This window comes from Emiliania huxleyi, assembly GCF_000372725.1.
Source record: "Emiliania huxleyi CCMP1516 unplaced genomic scaffold EMIHUscaffold_4, whole genome shotgun sequence".
Lineage (NCBI taxonomy): Eukaryota > Haptophyta > Isochrysidales > Noelaerhabdaceae > Emiliania > Emiliania huxleyi.
Genome location: NW_005198966.1, coordinates 2,286,134 through 2,299,611, shown reverse-complemented (window position 1 = coordinate 2,299,611; position 13,478 = coordinate 2,286,134). Strand labels below are relative to the sequence as shown.

The following is a 13,478-nucleotide window of genomic DNA, read 5'->3' as shown; positions in this document are numbered from 1 at the left end:
CCTCTTTTACCCTCGGCCCCAGTGGGGGGCGCCCACGCCGCCTAGCTCTGCGGGTGGGCCCCTCCACCCTTCACGTACGGATCATGTAGTCCCCTGTCGGTGATTTAGGCTCCGCGAGCGAGCAAAAGCCAAAATCCGGGCTGCGGGCAGAACATCCATTACTACGTACACATGCTCTACGTGCAACGTGGGCGCCACCACCTAGCCCAGAAACAAGCAGGCAGAAACCGGCAAGCAACTACATGGCGGGACGCTGCACAAGAACCATCTACGCGGACTACGTCTACGACGCCGGGTGAGAGGCGCCACCCACCACCCCGGCCGGTCGGTCCCCGCTACATGCACATGCAACCACGGTGGATGGCGCCGAGGCCCTCTTGCGCCAGCCCCAATCCCCTCATAGACCCAGCCGCACGCCCAGCCGCACGGGTCCTTGCCCCCCGCGCACGGGTCCTCGTCCCCCGCGCACGGGTCCTCGTCCCCCGCGCACGGGTCCTCGTCCCCCGCGCGCGCGTTTCTCGTCGCAGGCCTTGGTGCATATCGTGTCCGCCTACAGGTAAGCTTGTGTATTCGGGGCGGGGGGTACCCGTCCAGCGCAGGGGAGGGCACCAGGGAACCAGCCTCACTCCCCGTTGTTGTAAGTGAGACACTCGACGTTGTTCGCCGGCGCCTTGTTCGTGCGCGTGGCGGCCGAACCGCACACCTTGCAGAGCGAATACACCTTGTGGAGGCGAAGAAGCTCGACGGCTTGGCAGCCACGCCACGCCTCGCAGAGCTGTCGGCACGCAAAGCGCGCGACGCCGTAGTCACCCTTGTGAAATTCGCGGCCAAGCTCCTTGCACTTGCTGCCGTTGTCGTCAGCGCAGAAGCCCTGGCGGAGTGTAAAGCCGAAAGGGGCCACCGACGGCGACGCGGACGGTAGCGGCGCAGGCGAGGCGGAGGGAGGCGGCGGCGAGGGGGGCGGCGGCGACGGCGGCGGCGGCGAGGGGGGGGGCGGCGAGGGGGGCGGCGGCGAGGGGGGCGGCGCCCACGGCGGCGGCGGCGAGGGGGGCGGCGGTGAGTACGGCGGATACGGAGGCGAGATGGGTGGCGACGGTGATGCCGCCAGCACGCCCGGCACGCACCCATTTGTGGCTGGTGGTGCCGGGGGCGGGCAGAAGCCCTGGCTGATGCACGACGCGTCTGCGGATGGACCCCATGCGCATTCCCCCTCGGTTAGCGGGCTGCAGCCATCGGCCGACGCGACTGCAAAGATGTCGGCGAGAGTTGTGTCGCCAGGGCCACAGGTGGGTTGCGTCATGCCGTACTGCGTCATGTCGATCGCAGTGTCACATCCAATAGAGCAGCAGTAGCTTGGCACGGTGGCGCGGTCGCAGTGGCTTCCGAGCGCAAGGCCCGGAAGGAGAAGGTAGCCGAGGACGCGCATCATGGAAGCCTGATGATGCGTTTCTGGTCGACGGCGGTCAAATTTCACGATTGTCGATCAAAACCGGCGGGCTTTGTGACGCCGTTTACGCAATCGTTTTTTGGCTTCGCTTTCTCTTTTGCTTGTTTTTATTTCGTTTTTCTTTTACGAAGCGACGGAGGCGGGGCGGGCGGGCGCTAACTACGGGCAACTACATGTCGAAGGTTCGAGGTCGACTACTCGCCGCCTGGGTCGTTTGGGGCGCGCGGCTCCGTCGAGGACCGGGCGCGCCCCTTTCCCGGCGCGGCGTAGGTCCCACTCTGACGTATAGAGGGGAGGCACGGACAACGGCCCAATTCATCAATTCCACTCATCTTCTGGTGCCTAGCCCCGTCGCAGCGGCGGTCCGGCAGGCTGCCCCCAAGGCCCCCTGGGCCGCTGCGGGTTTTGGAGTTATGCTTTGGCACAGCTTCGGCGATGGCGGCCCCTCTCTGGGGCTTGCATAGGCGGGGAGTCTCCCTCGCTGGTCTCCTCATTGCCTTTTCGCGAGTTTCCAGAATGGAGCACCAAACACCCTCTGTTTTCCCTGGAAATTTCCGGAAACGCAAAGTGCTGGGGACCCTCTGTTTTCCTTTACTGTTGTTCATCTTTCTACATACATACATACCGCACAGGTTCGACACAGGTACCAAAAGAGGCACAGTCAGAGAAGAATTTTCCGTAGATGCCGATCATCTGGCTGGCTGGGTGCCGTGCTTAGGCTGAACAAGCTTTTCCTCTCGCACCCCGTCTGTTATCCTTTCCTTTTTCCTCTCGCACCCCGTCTGTTTTCCTTTCCTTTTCCTTGTGCTAAGAAGGCTGGTACAACTAGATCTAACCCTAACCCTCCTACCGGATGGTAATTCACATGGTTGCAATTAAAGCATCCTTGGCCACTCCGCCTCCCAGCAATCACGCGCCATTTTGGCTGCGTTCCAGCCAGCGCAGCCATCCTCCGGCCGATGGCTGATGGCTGTGTCCCAGCCATCCGCCCGGCCGCAAGATGGCTGCCATACATGAAAATTCCGGCGTGAGAGAGGGGAAAACCCGAGGGGAGGGCCCAGACCCTACCCTACCTACCCCGGCATGATGCCCGGCCAAGCACTCGAGGAAGCTGCCGGGGGAGAGGGGGGGAGAGAGGAGAGGAGGAGAGGGGAGAGGATGAGAAGAGGAGAGGAGAGGAGAGGAGAGAGGAGGAGAGAGGAGAGAGGAGGAGGGGGAGAGGAGAGAAGAGGGGGGGGGGATGAGAGGGAGAGAGGGAGGGAGGGAGGGAGGGAGGAGAGAGAGAGAGGAGAGCCTTTGAGCCTTGGCACCAGCCAGGCAGTTGATTTGGCCCTGGCACCAGCCTTGGCAGTTGAGTTGGCCTTGGCACCAGCCTTGGCGGGCGGGCACGCGGGACATGCACAAGCGCCAAGGGGCGCAGCGCCGACAATCACGGCGGTGATTGCGGCGCAGGTGGGGGGACGGGAAGTCCGTCGGCGTTGCCGGGGGCCCAAGGAAGCGCGAGGGAAAAATTCCGCCGCTGAGGGCGCTCGTGCGGCAATAGCCGGGTGGAGGGGGAGCGTGCCGGACGGGGCGTCGTCGCGCCGTCCGATGGTCTGCTGCCCCGCGCAGCAACCGTCGGGCGACGACCCGGGGGCCAAAAACCCGGCGACGACGGCGCTCTGGATGGGGCGTGACCTCCTGCCTCCAACCTCCTTCCTTTTTGAGCAGGTGTGACGCCGCGCGAGCGACGCTCCGAGATCGCCCGAGATAGCGCGGCGCGGCCCCGAGATCGCCCGAGATAGCGCGAGATCGCCCGAGATCGCGCGGCGCGGCCCCGAGATCGCCCGAGATAGCGCGAGATCGCCCGAGATAGCGCGGCGCGGCCCCGAGATCGCCCGAGATAGCGCGAGATCGCCCGAGATCGCGCGGCGCGGCCCGGGGCGGGGAGGATGGGTTGGGAGCGAGGGGGCGAAAGTGTTCAGTGCGGTAGATGGTAAGCTCGAGGCGCGTGAGCCGGACTTGGGAGCCGGACCACCCCCTCTTGTTATCTGCGTTGTTGAGCCAGGACTCAACATACTCGGGCTTGCTCATCCCAAACTGTCACTCCCCTTTCTCCCGGCCGAGGTGGGGCGCGCGCGGGGGCGGCGGGTGTGCGGCGGGTGTGCGGGACGTCTGTGGGCCCGAGAGCGATATGCCGTGTCCGCCTTGCGTTTGTTTCATAACATCGAAGGCTAAGCTCAAAATAAAATACACCTGATTAACAACGAAGTCTAAACAAAGAAAACAGATGCAAACGAGCGCCGCTACCTCGGCCTCCCCAGTCGACACCAGACACGCCGCCGCCCGCCCGCCTCCTCGACCTCCCCACGGACCTCCTCCTGCGCGCCATCTCTCGCCTCGACGGCCCCCTCGACATCGCTCGCGTCGCGGCCGTCTCGCTGCTCTTCCACGCCTCGCTGGCGCTGGAGGGCATCCGCTTGTGGGCGCAAGAGCGCGGCTTCGAGCTGCCGGCGCAGCCAGAGGGCGAGAGCTGCGCCGTGCGGTGGGTGTGCTTTATGGCGCTGCTGCGCGAGTCCAACCCGCCGGCGAGGGCGGCTGCAGGCACTTATCACAGCCTCTTCATCGACGGCGAGGGGCAGCTCTCGTCGTGCGGCTGTGCGGAGCACATTCCAGTCCTGCTCGGCCACGGCGAGGGCGTGACGCGGCTCAACACGCCGACGCGCCTCCCGTCGACGCTGGCTGGCGAGCGCGCCGTGCGCGTGTCGGCTGGCGCTGCGCACAGCCTCGCCATCACTGCCAGCGGCGCTGTCTGGAGCTGGGGCCGGGGAGCCTGTGGCCGGCTGGGCCACGGCGACGAGGAGGGCCAGTGCCAGCCAAAGAAGATTGAGGCCTTTGCTGGCCAGCGCGTTGTCGCTGTGTCGGCGGGAGAAATGCACGTCCTCGCCATCACCGCTGACGGCGCCGTCTGGAGCTGGGGCAATGGAACCTATGGCAAGCTGGGCCACGGCGACCAGCAGAACCAGCTGCTGCCGAAGAAGGTCGAGGACTTTGCAGGTCGTTGCGTCGTCGCCGTGTCGGCGGGAGAGGACCACAGCCTCGCCCTCGCCGCCGACGTCGCCGTCTGGAGCTGGGGCCAGGGAGCCTGGGGCAAGCTGGGCCACGGCGACGAGCAGAACCAGCTGCTGCCGAAGAAGGTGGAGGCCTTTGCTGATCAGCTTGTCGTCGCCGTGTCGGCTGGAGCCATCCACAGCACCGCCCTTACCGCCGACGGCGCGGTCTGGAGCTGGGGCGGTGGAGCCGATGGCCGGCTGGGCCACGGCGACGAGCAAAACCAGCTGCTGCCGAAGAAGATCGAGGCCTTGGCGGCTGATCCGCGCGTCGTCGCTGTGTCGGCGGGCGAGCAGCACAGCCTCGCCATCACCGCCGGCGCTATCTGGAGCTGGGGCTTTGGAGGCGCGGGGCGGTTGGGCCACGGCGACGAGCAGGACCAGCTGCTGCCCATGAAGGTCGAGGCGCTGGCGGGCCAGCGCGTTGTCGCTGTGTCGGCTGGATACGACCACAGCATCGCCGCCACCGCTGACGGCGCCGTCTTTGCCTGGGGCGAGGGCGACGATGGCAGCTTAGGCCACGGGGAGGACGTGTCGCACCAGCTGCTGCCCAAGAAGATCGAGGTGTGGTCGCGGGATTGAGAGGTCGCGGGGTATCGTGTGGACGCCTTGCAGTTGCACCTGATGCATGATCATGCATGTGCCGTGGGGCCCTCTTGTCCGTGTGAGAGTTCGTCGGGTGTACGGTCTATGGTATAGCCAAAAAGCTCTCACCAACCGCATGGTCATCCATGTGTGCGGGACGCCGACACGAGAACCGCGACTCGAAACGAAGCACGACGCGCGCGCGGTGCGCCGGTGGGACCCTCCTGTCGCACTCCTCTTGCGTGCGGCGGGGGCGGCGGGTGTGCGGGATGTCCGGGGGCCCGAGAGTGATGCGTGTCATGTGTGCTGTGGGTTTTGGATTTGTTGGGGTATGGTACAATCGCGGATGACTCATCGGGCGTCTGCCACCACGGCCTTGTCCATCCACGCGAGCACCTCTGCGGCGAGGCGCGGCGGCGGCACGTCGTGGCCGCCCCCGTGCCAGAGAGTGGCCGAGGCGGGGTGCGTGAAGCAGGCGGCGACGGCCTCGCCCAGCTCGGGCGGGTTGATCGAGTCCACCTACGGGAGCGCCGCCGGGTGCAGCGAGGGAGGAGCCGGGGCGATGCGCAGACGGGACGAGGGGAGGAGGAGCAGAGTCACGCTACAGCCTAGGTGCGGCCGAGGTGCAGCCGAGGTGCGGCCGAGGTGCAGCCGAGGTGCAACCGAGGTGCAACAGCAGGGAGATGCAGCCGAGAGAACAGCCGAGACTTGCAGCCGAGACTTGCAGTCGAGGCGCCGCAGCCGAGATGGCGTGGCGGGCCCGCGCCTCGGACAGGCAGTGCAGCGTCGGAAGCGCGGCCGCCGCCTCTGGCGCCGCCCGCAGCCGCTCCAGAAGGGGCTCGTAGGGCTTTGGTACGGCGGCGGCGCAGATGACCGCGAAGCGCAGCAATGGGCAGCTCTCGCGGAGCGAGGCCCTCGCCGCGACGATTGCCGCCAGCATTGCGCCCTGTGAGAAGCCGAGCAGGCCAACGTAGCCGCCCGACTCGAGCTCGGCCTCGACCGCAGCGATGCTCTGCTCCGCGCCCTCGTAAGAGGAGGCCGTGAAGGATCGCTCGCCCGCCGAGTACGTCCACCACGTTCGCCGCCCCGACGGCGCGTCGATCGCATGAAATGACCGGGCCGTTCCCTCTTGCAGATGCGCGAGCCGAGCGAGGAACGCGTCGCCGCTGCCGCCGCTGCCGTGAAGGCACAGGATGCGGTGTCCCGAGGACGCGGACATGATAGCGGAGAGGAGGAAAAGGCGCAGCGGTGCGGCCAGAGGGCCGATGGGCATCAGCAGTGTGCGTGTGCTTGCACACTCTCGTCTCGTTGATGTCAGGGTTCCGGCTCCTACCCAGATAGGGGATTCTCCACTCGCGCCAAAACGCCCTACCTACCTACCTATCCCCAGGCCGCGCAGCGAAGCGAAAAAAGATGAAAATAGGGGGTACCTACCTATTGCAGGGCCCTTTTGGGCGAAACAAGACCAACCTACCACTGGTTGGGTAGTAGTTAGGGTGCCCACAGGGCCCAAAAAAAGAAAAGAAAAAACGGGCCACCCCAGATCGCAGCACTTCGTGTTGGAGAGTCGAGATATTGAGAGTGTGACTAGGAGGGTGGGACGCTGGGGAGCTTCTCAAAGGTAACCCTTGGAATGGCCGGATCCAGCGCGCGCGCTTCGCGCACAGCACCGCCTGTTCTCCGCGGCTGTGTGACGACGCGTGCCGTGTACCAGCAGAGTTGGGCGCGCGCGGCGCGACGGCGCCCGCGAGGGGAGGCGCGGGTGCAGCGTGCGGCCGCCGGCGGCCGTACCGCCCGCCAGCCGGCGCAGCAGCGGCCAGCGCAGCGGCCGCCGGCGCAGCAGCCAGAGCAGCCGGTGCGCGCCTTGCGAGGCGAGTACTGCCGTCCGGCAGCCTTGAGGCGGCCGGGCGTCAGTACTCGTTCGAACTTTGCGAGCCGTGCGCGCGCCGAGGCACCCGCGGCGCGCGCCCGCCCGGCTGCCAGTAGGAGGCGGCGCAATATGGCCTATAGTACAGCCCTTAGGAGGAGGAAGAGGCTGGCTGGCAGTGCTGTATGCCGCCGAGGGGTAGTTTTGGGGTGCTGTCCCCATCCCAGGGGGCTGCAGAACGCGTCCGCAGCCGGGACAACCCGCCCCCCCAGCCGAGGCCGGTCGAAGCCCACTTGGAGGCAGCCATGAGGAGTCCTCTTGGTGCTCATGGCGGCCGTTTGAACCTCGGGCGCGCGCCGATGAGGGGGGGGGGGGGGGTCTTGCTTGCTCCACACCGAGCGCCATCGGTCCGGACCGGTGCTTGCACCGAGGGTCGGCTTGCACAAGGTCTGAGCCGCGGGCGCTCGGCGCCAAGTGCAGTGTCACGCTCGCACGCGAAGGGGACACAATGGGAAACCCTCGTTTCCTATGTACTCGGTCCCCCAACGGAAGAGGCCTCGCTCCTATTGGAACACTCCCTCCAACATCAGATTTGCCGCGTGCGTCCCTTTTTGAGACGGGAAGCTATTTTCTTTGGGTCCTGTGGGCACCCTATAGTAGTCTAAGTAAGTTCTGAGCCTGGAGGCCTAACGGGTCTAAGTGTGGCTAGCCACGTTGGAGTGCTTGCGCGGTCTAAGATCAGCGGGAGCCTCTTACATCGGCTAAGTCGGCCGTGGACGGCCTGGGGCCAAGAGGCTCCCACCGTGATCAACGTACACTTAAGACACGCATAGCGGCAGCACATGGTACGTTGCGCGTACTTGAGCAGGCGTTGCGCGCCGCAAGTAGCGCACTGGCCCTGGGAGAAGGCGATATGGCGTCGTGCGCGGCATACGTTGGTCGGGACCGTCCAGGTATTTTTCGTTCGGGTAAACCTGAATGAAGGCTTTTCAGGTATACCCGGGTTTTACCCGGAGTTGGCCTTATGTCGTCTAAGTTCATGGGACATGGCCCCCGACCATACAGCGTCTAAGTCTGAGCCCGGCTCCGCGCGGGGGCTAAGTTGAGCGCTCGCTCGCTGCAGAGGCTAAGTGTAGAGCGACCCTCTAGCCCTACTACCCAACCATTAACCTACCTACCTATCTGGGAGGGGCCAGCCAGTGTGGACAGACCCCCTATCCGGCTAGGAGCCCGGGCCCAGAGAGGGATGTTCGGTCGCGATTCCCGCTCGACTCAAGGCGACAACTTTCCGATGTGGGTTCAAAATTTTGGTGGTATGAGGAAAAGTGTTCAAACCCATACTTCAAGCCAAGGTACCTTTTACCCCCCAGCGCCGCGTCGGCCTATCACGGCTCTGTACGGCCGTACCAGTTACCGCGTAGGCGTACGGCGCCGTGCTGTCTCCTTTTGTAACGCGCTGTGCTGAAAAATGCAACGCGCGCTCTGTGACAGGCATGTGTGTGCGCGCAGACCGCGGCATCGACCCGCAGAGGCCAGAGCATGACCAGACACAGACACAGACGACAGAGCCCAGTCCGAGAGTGCTTAAAGCGAAGTCCAGACAGGCCGAGCGAGAGTCCACGAGACGCGCCCCCGCCTGGCCGCAGGGAGAGAGTACGCGCGGCCACCGCCACGGCCAACAGTGGGGAGCGAATGCACGCCCCCGCCTGGCCAGAGGGGGGGGGAGGGGGTCCGTGATAGAAGGAGCGGGAGAGGGTCCGTGAAGGGACGCCGCGTGCAAAAAGCAGCGGCGCGCGCGAGGCGGTGAGGGCCTCGCCTTTTTGCTTTTGGCGGCCGTCCCGGCGAGGGGAGCACTTGGAGTGGATGAGGGGTTTCTTCTTTCCCCCACCTCACTGCCCCGGCGTCCACGCCTCGATCTTCTGGGCAGCAGCTGATTCGACAGGTCATCTCCGTGGCCTAGGCATTTGCCCTCGCCCTTGCCCCAGGTAAAGACGGCGCCGCCCCCGGCGGTAATGGCAAGGCATCATATAGAGAGCGATACGGAAAAAATGTCATTTTTTCTATAATTCTTTCAGATAATTTTCTGAGAAAATTCCATCGCTATCGCTTCATCATATCCACGTGTATATCTCCTGGTATCTCCCGGTATCTCCCGGTATCCCGCCATATCCCGCCATATCCCGCCGCGGATACCGCGAAAAGAATCGTCCAGACCAGGGATTCTCTTCATGAAGGGCGGTCGAGCGAGAGGGCGAGCGGGGGCCAGGTGTGCGGGCGCGCCGGAGGAATCCCGACGCGAGGATCAACCACCATCAGTGCTACGAGCATGGCACGACTGTGCGGTGTGGGCGCGCCTGCGCCATCGCCTCGGCCAGCTCCGTCTCGAGCAGAAGAAAAAACAACCCCGCACACAGGTTCGACACGCAGTCAGGCTCGGACTGGACACCGGCGGGCGGTGGACGCTAGACGAGCTAGCAGCTGCAGGCTCGGCCAGGTAGGAGGTAAGGTAAGGTAAGGTAAACGTCTCCACACACACAAAGTGGTGGGGCAAGGGGGGGCGACCCTCGCATCTCCACGCCCGGGACACGGGCAGGAGCCCCACGGCATTCAAAGTGCAAGCACCGGCCCGGTGCCGTGGGTGAGCAGCCTGCACCCCACTCCTACTCCTATAGCTATAACACAACCCCCACAGCGTGGTCGTCTAGGTAGGAGTTGGGGCACGTCTCGCTCGTTCCTTACACCAGCTCATGCGCTCCGCCGCGACGCTCTCCAAAACCCGGCGCAACCGCCACCGGGTACCCGCAACTCGTACGTCCCGCCGGGCGGGAGCTACACCTCTGCTGCGACACCCACGCCGCATATGCCATATCGGCCTACATATCGCTGTCTTGCCGCGTCCGTTGCCCGCAGCCGTCCTCGCTTCCGTGCATAGAAGGAGGTAAAACCACGGTGTACCAGCGCTGACCGCTGAGTCCGCGCTTGGTCACATCTCGGCCCCGAGGTCAGATCCTTCTACTCTGTTGACGACAAGACTTGTCTACTCGCTGGAGCCGAGCAGGAGGGCCCAGCGCACAACCCCTGGTCAACTCACCCTCCACACCCCGTACCAGAGGGAACTCCCCCCCCAGCCCCACACACCACACACGCACCCTCCGCCGCGCCGAGCACGTCCTGCAGCAGCAGGCGGGCGGCGGCGGCGTGGCCCCAGTGCTGACGGCGGGCGCTGTGCCGGCCCGGCCCGAGGGCGAGCCGGGTGGTCCACGTCTCGTCCCACAGCAGGAGGCGCAGCCCGGGCGGCGCCGCCTCTCTCAGCCTCTCCGCCGCCGCCTCGACAAGCTCGCACTCTCGCGAGCGGCGGCCGTCGGCGAGGTACGGCATGCCGAGCACGACCCCTCCGGCGTCGAGCTCCGCCGCCAGCGAGCAGATCGCCGCGGCCTGCGTCGCGAAGCGGGACGGGCCGCTGCTCTCCCGCAGCTCGCGCGAGATCACCCACGCGTCGGCGCCGGGCGGCTGCGGCGGCGCGCCCGGAGGCTGCCACCTCCGCCTCCGCTCCAGGACGCCGACGCGCTGGACGCCGAGGAGTGGCGAGGTGCGCGCGGCCAGCCCGCAGTAGCGCGCGCCCATGTCCACGGCCAGCACCCGCTCCACGCCGATGAAGTGGGAGAGAGCGCTGCTGCTACAAGAGGCCATATATGTGTGTATGTGTGTGTGTGTGTAGTTGTGTGCTGCCGCGCCATTTCTTTTCTGCCAAGGAGCCAGGAGCGCCAGTCCCTTTCCCAGTGTCGTGCGAGGGAGCTGTGTTGTGAAATTCTGAAGTTGGCGCAAAACCACTTTCTTAAAAGAATACACCGTTTCAACACAAAGAAAATTTCCTTCCGCTGCTGTGAAGAGAGATATGAGATGACTCATAGCTCTCTCTCTCTCTCATAGGAGACAGGTATGACGCACCCACACATCCACGACATACGCGCTGAAGACGTGAGGGCCGTGGGGCGTGCGTAGCTGCGAGTGGGCGGGCTTGAGCCGCGGGAGCCATTTCTTGTGTGGGGACCTCCGCCATCGGCAGTCGCTACGTCCTCCGATTACCCCCCCCCCCCCCCTCCCCCGCCCCGCCCCGCCCCTCGAGGCGACGAATCTTCGTCTCCTCTCGATCGACGCGCTAGCCCATCGCGTCACGGCTCGCCGGCACCGGCGACTCGGCGCGACTGTCTGGCGGCGTCGGCAGCGCTGCCCGAATGGCCTGCGCCTGCTCCGCCGTCGTGGCGGCGAGCGCCGCCGCCTTCCTCACGCCTTCGTGCGCCCGGAGGGGCGGCGGGGAGGGGGGAGGCCCTCCCGCAGGAGACCAGTCCGCCGGCGAAGGACTAGCGCGAGCCGCGAGCCGTGACGCCAACGACGAGACACCGGCGGCGGCGGAGCGGCGGGAGACGACGGCGGCGACGGACGGCAGCGGGTCCTCCGGCTCCTCCAGCAGAAGGTCGATGCTGAGGCGCGGCGTCATCGCCGCGACCTGCGGCTGATCGGGGCTGAGCTCGGCTGCTCTCGGCGAATCTCGGCGAATCTGACTCGGCTTCTCTCGGCTACTCTCGGCTACGCTCGGCGTTCCTACTTGATCTACCGGCTACGCTCGGCTTCTCTCGGCTTCTCTCGGTTACGCTCGGCTTCTCTCGGCTCCTCTCGGCTTCTCTCGGCCTCTCTCGGCTTCTCTCGGCTTCTCTCGGCCTCTCTCGGCTTCTCTCGGCTTCTCTCGGCGCCTCTGCGCTGGTGAGCTCGTCGAAGAGCCTCTGCCCGCGGCTGACCTCGGCCAGCGCCTTCTCTGCCGAGGAGAGGCTGTGCCTCCGTGCGCGCTCGAGCAAGCCTGCGACGGGCGAGCCCTCCGCCACTCGCCCCGCCTCCTCCAGCGCTCGCTCCGCGGCCACCCCGGCACGGTCTTTTTCGATGCCAACGATGGAATTCACCCGCCTCTGGCTCGCGTCGCCGTCCAGCTCCAGCCACGGCCCGTCCACGCTGCCGTCGGGCCGGATCCGCACCGAGGACGGGCGCGGGCTGGCCGGCGACGCAGGCCGCGGGCTCGCCTTAAAGGGTGAATCACGGGTGAACCAGGGGTGAAGTGGCTGGCCGGCGACGCAGGCCACGGGCTCGCCGGCGGTCGGGGGGAGGAGGAGGAGGAGTTGCGTGGCCGGACGGCGGGGGCGGAGGAGGAGGAGGAGGGCGGTGGATCGCCTGAGGGGAGGGGGAGGGGGGGGGGGGGGCAGGTAAAGAGAGCCCCTGGACCCCCCCTCTCCCCATTCCAGGCGTGAAGGGAAGGGGAGGGGGGAGGGGGGCATGTTTGCCCCCAGCGCTGTGCCTCTCTCAACAGACAAGAGTCGAGCGCGTCGCGAGCCGTCTCTCGCAACGAATCTCGCAGTTGAGAGGAGGGGCGGAAGCGGACGGTCGACGGCGGGCGGCGGCGCGCCCATTCTCCACGCGATGTGGCGAAGGAGGGAGCGAGGCGTGGAGCGAGGCGTCGCCGCCGCCTCCTCGCCTCCCCACCCCTCGCCGCTGCGATGCACGCCGAGCAGCTGCGACTGCCCGCCCAGCCACTCGCCTGCCCACGCCGCCGAGGCACAGCCGAGATACAGCCGAGAGATAGCCGAGATACAGCCGAGAGAGAGATAGCCGACGGAGAGATAGCGGAGAGAAAGCCGAGAGAAAGCCGAGAGAAAGCCGAGAGATCGTAGCCGATAGACAGCCGAGAGAGATAGCCAAGAGAGATAGCCGAGAGATAGCCGCGAGAGACAGCCTTAGCTCACCTGCCCACGCCGCCGCGGCGCGCGCCGCGTCTGCGCCCGTGCCAACCACCCCCCGAATCGCCTCCACCGCCGCCTTGACGCGCTCGCTCCCCGGAACTGCGCCAGGCGTCGCCGTGCTATGCCCCGTGTCGGCAGACGGGTCGTTCTCGATCTCGACCACGATCTCGGCCTGCGCATGCGTCTCCCTCGCCGCCTGCATAGCCGCGCGCCCGCCGCCGCGCCCGCCGCCGTTGCCGCCGCCGTTGCCGCCGCCGTTGGTGGCGCCGTCTGCCGTCAGCTGGTGCTTGAGACGCCGCTGCGCGGCCCGCCGCATGAGGGCGGGCAGGGCGGCGAAGAGGCCGGCGGCGCCTAGTAGGAAAGCGACTCTAGCTCTAAGTTTTAGTCTAAGGTCGGACTGAGAGCCTGCCCCCTCCCTCTCTCCACGCCCAAGGGACGGTCTGGCGACAGAGTGGGGCGTCATCCTCCCACCAAGTCGTCGCACTCGCGCCGATCAGGCGTGTGCAGCGTGTGTGTGGTGGTGGCGGTCGCCCGACGCGGGCTGTGGAGGGGGAGGGGTGTGGTGGGTGTGCAGTGGGTCCGATCTTCGGAATTCCGAACACAAGGCTGTGCTGTGCCCCCTCCTACTCCGCGCGCCTGCGAGGAGGATCGTGGCAGGCAGCGCCTCCTCCACCGCCTGTGCCGCTAGCTCGAGGAGGGGCGGG

General features: G+C 66.3%; 4 protein-coding genes across 4 annotated transcripts in view; all 4 read right to left on the bottom strand.

Moving 5' to 3' along the window:
* Window positions 1–622: 622 nt before the first annotated feature.
* On the bottom strand, window positions 623–1,429 carry EMIHUDRAFT_196821 (hypothetical protein; the record flags this gene model as incomplete). Its single annotated transcript, XM_005770878.1, has 2 exons — window positions 623–871; window positions 1,112–1,429. The coding sequence occupies 2 exons, from the start codon at window positions 1,427–1,429 to the stop codon at window positions 623–625; spliced, it is 567 nt and encodes a 188-aa protein (XP_005770935.1).
* A 4,043-nt stretch (window positions 1,430–5,472) lies between these two features.
* EMIHUDRAFT_196819 (hypothetical protein) lies at window positions 5,473–6,394 on the bottom strand (the record flags this gene model as incomplete). The annotated part of the gene is made up of 2 exons (XM_005770877.1): window positions 5,473–5,496; window positions 5,978–6,394. 2 exons carry the CDS (start codon window positions 6,392–6,394, stop codon window positions 5,473–5,475), a joined length of 441 nt encoding a protein of 146 aa, XP_005770934.1.
* A 3,631-nt stretch (window positions 6,395–10,025) lies between these two features.
* EMIHUDRAFT_196818 (hypothetical protein) lies at window positions 10,026–10,678 on the bottom strand (the record flags this gene model as incomplete). Its single annotated transcript, XM_005770876.1, has 3 exons — window positions 10,026–10,066; window positions 10,138–10,448; window positions 10,527–10,678. The coding sequence occupies 3 exons, from the start codon at window positions 10,676–10,678 to the stop codon at window positions 10,026–10,028; spliced, it is 504 nt and encodes a 167-aa protein (XP_005770933.1).
* A 469-nt stretch (window positions 10,679–11,147) lies between these two features.
* The window catches only part of EMIHUDRAFT_96206 (hypothetical protein), a gene marked incomplete at both ends in the record, with an annotated part of 3,223 nt that continues 892 nt past the window's right edge, over window positions 11,148–13,478 (bottom strand). Inside the window, 3 exons of the mRNA XM_005770875.1 lie at window positions 11,148–11,278; window positions 12,016–12,060; window positions 12,778–13,125. Of these exons, the coding sequence (XP_005770932.1) occupies window positions 11,148–11,278; window positions 12,016–12,060; window positions 12,778–13,125 (524 nt within the window). The remainder of the gene's footprint in view (window positions 11,279–12,015; window positions 12,061–12,777; window positions 13,126–13,478) is intronic.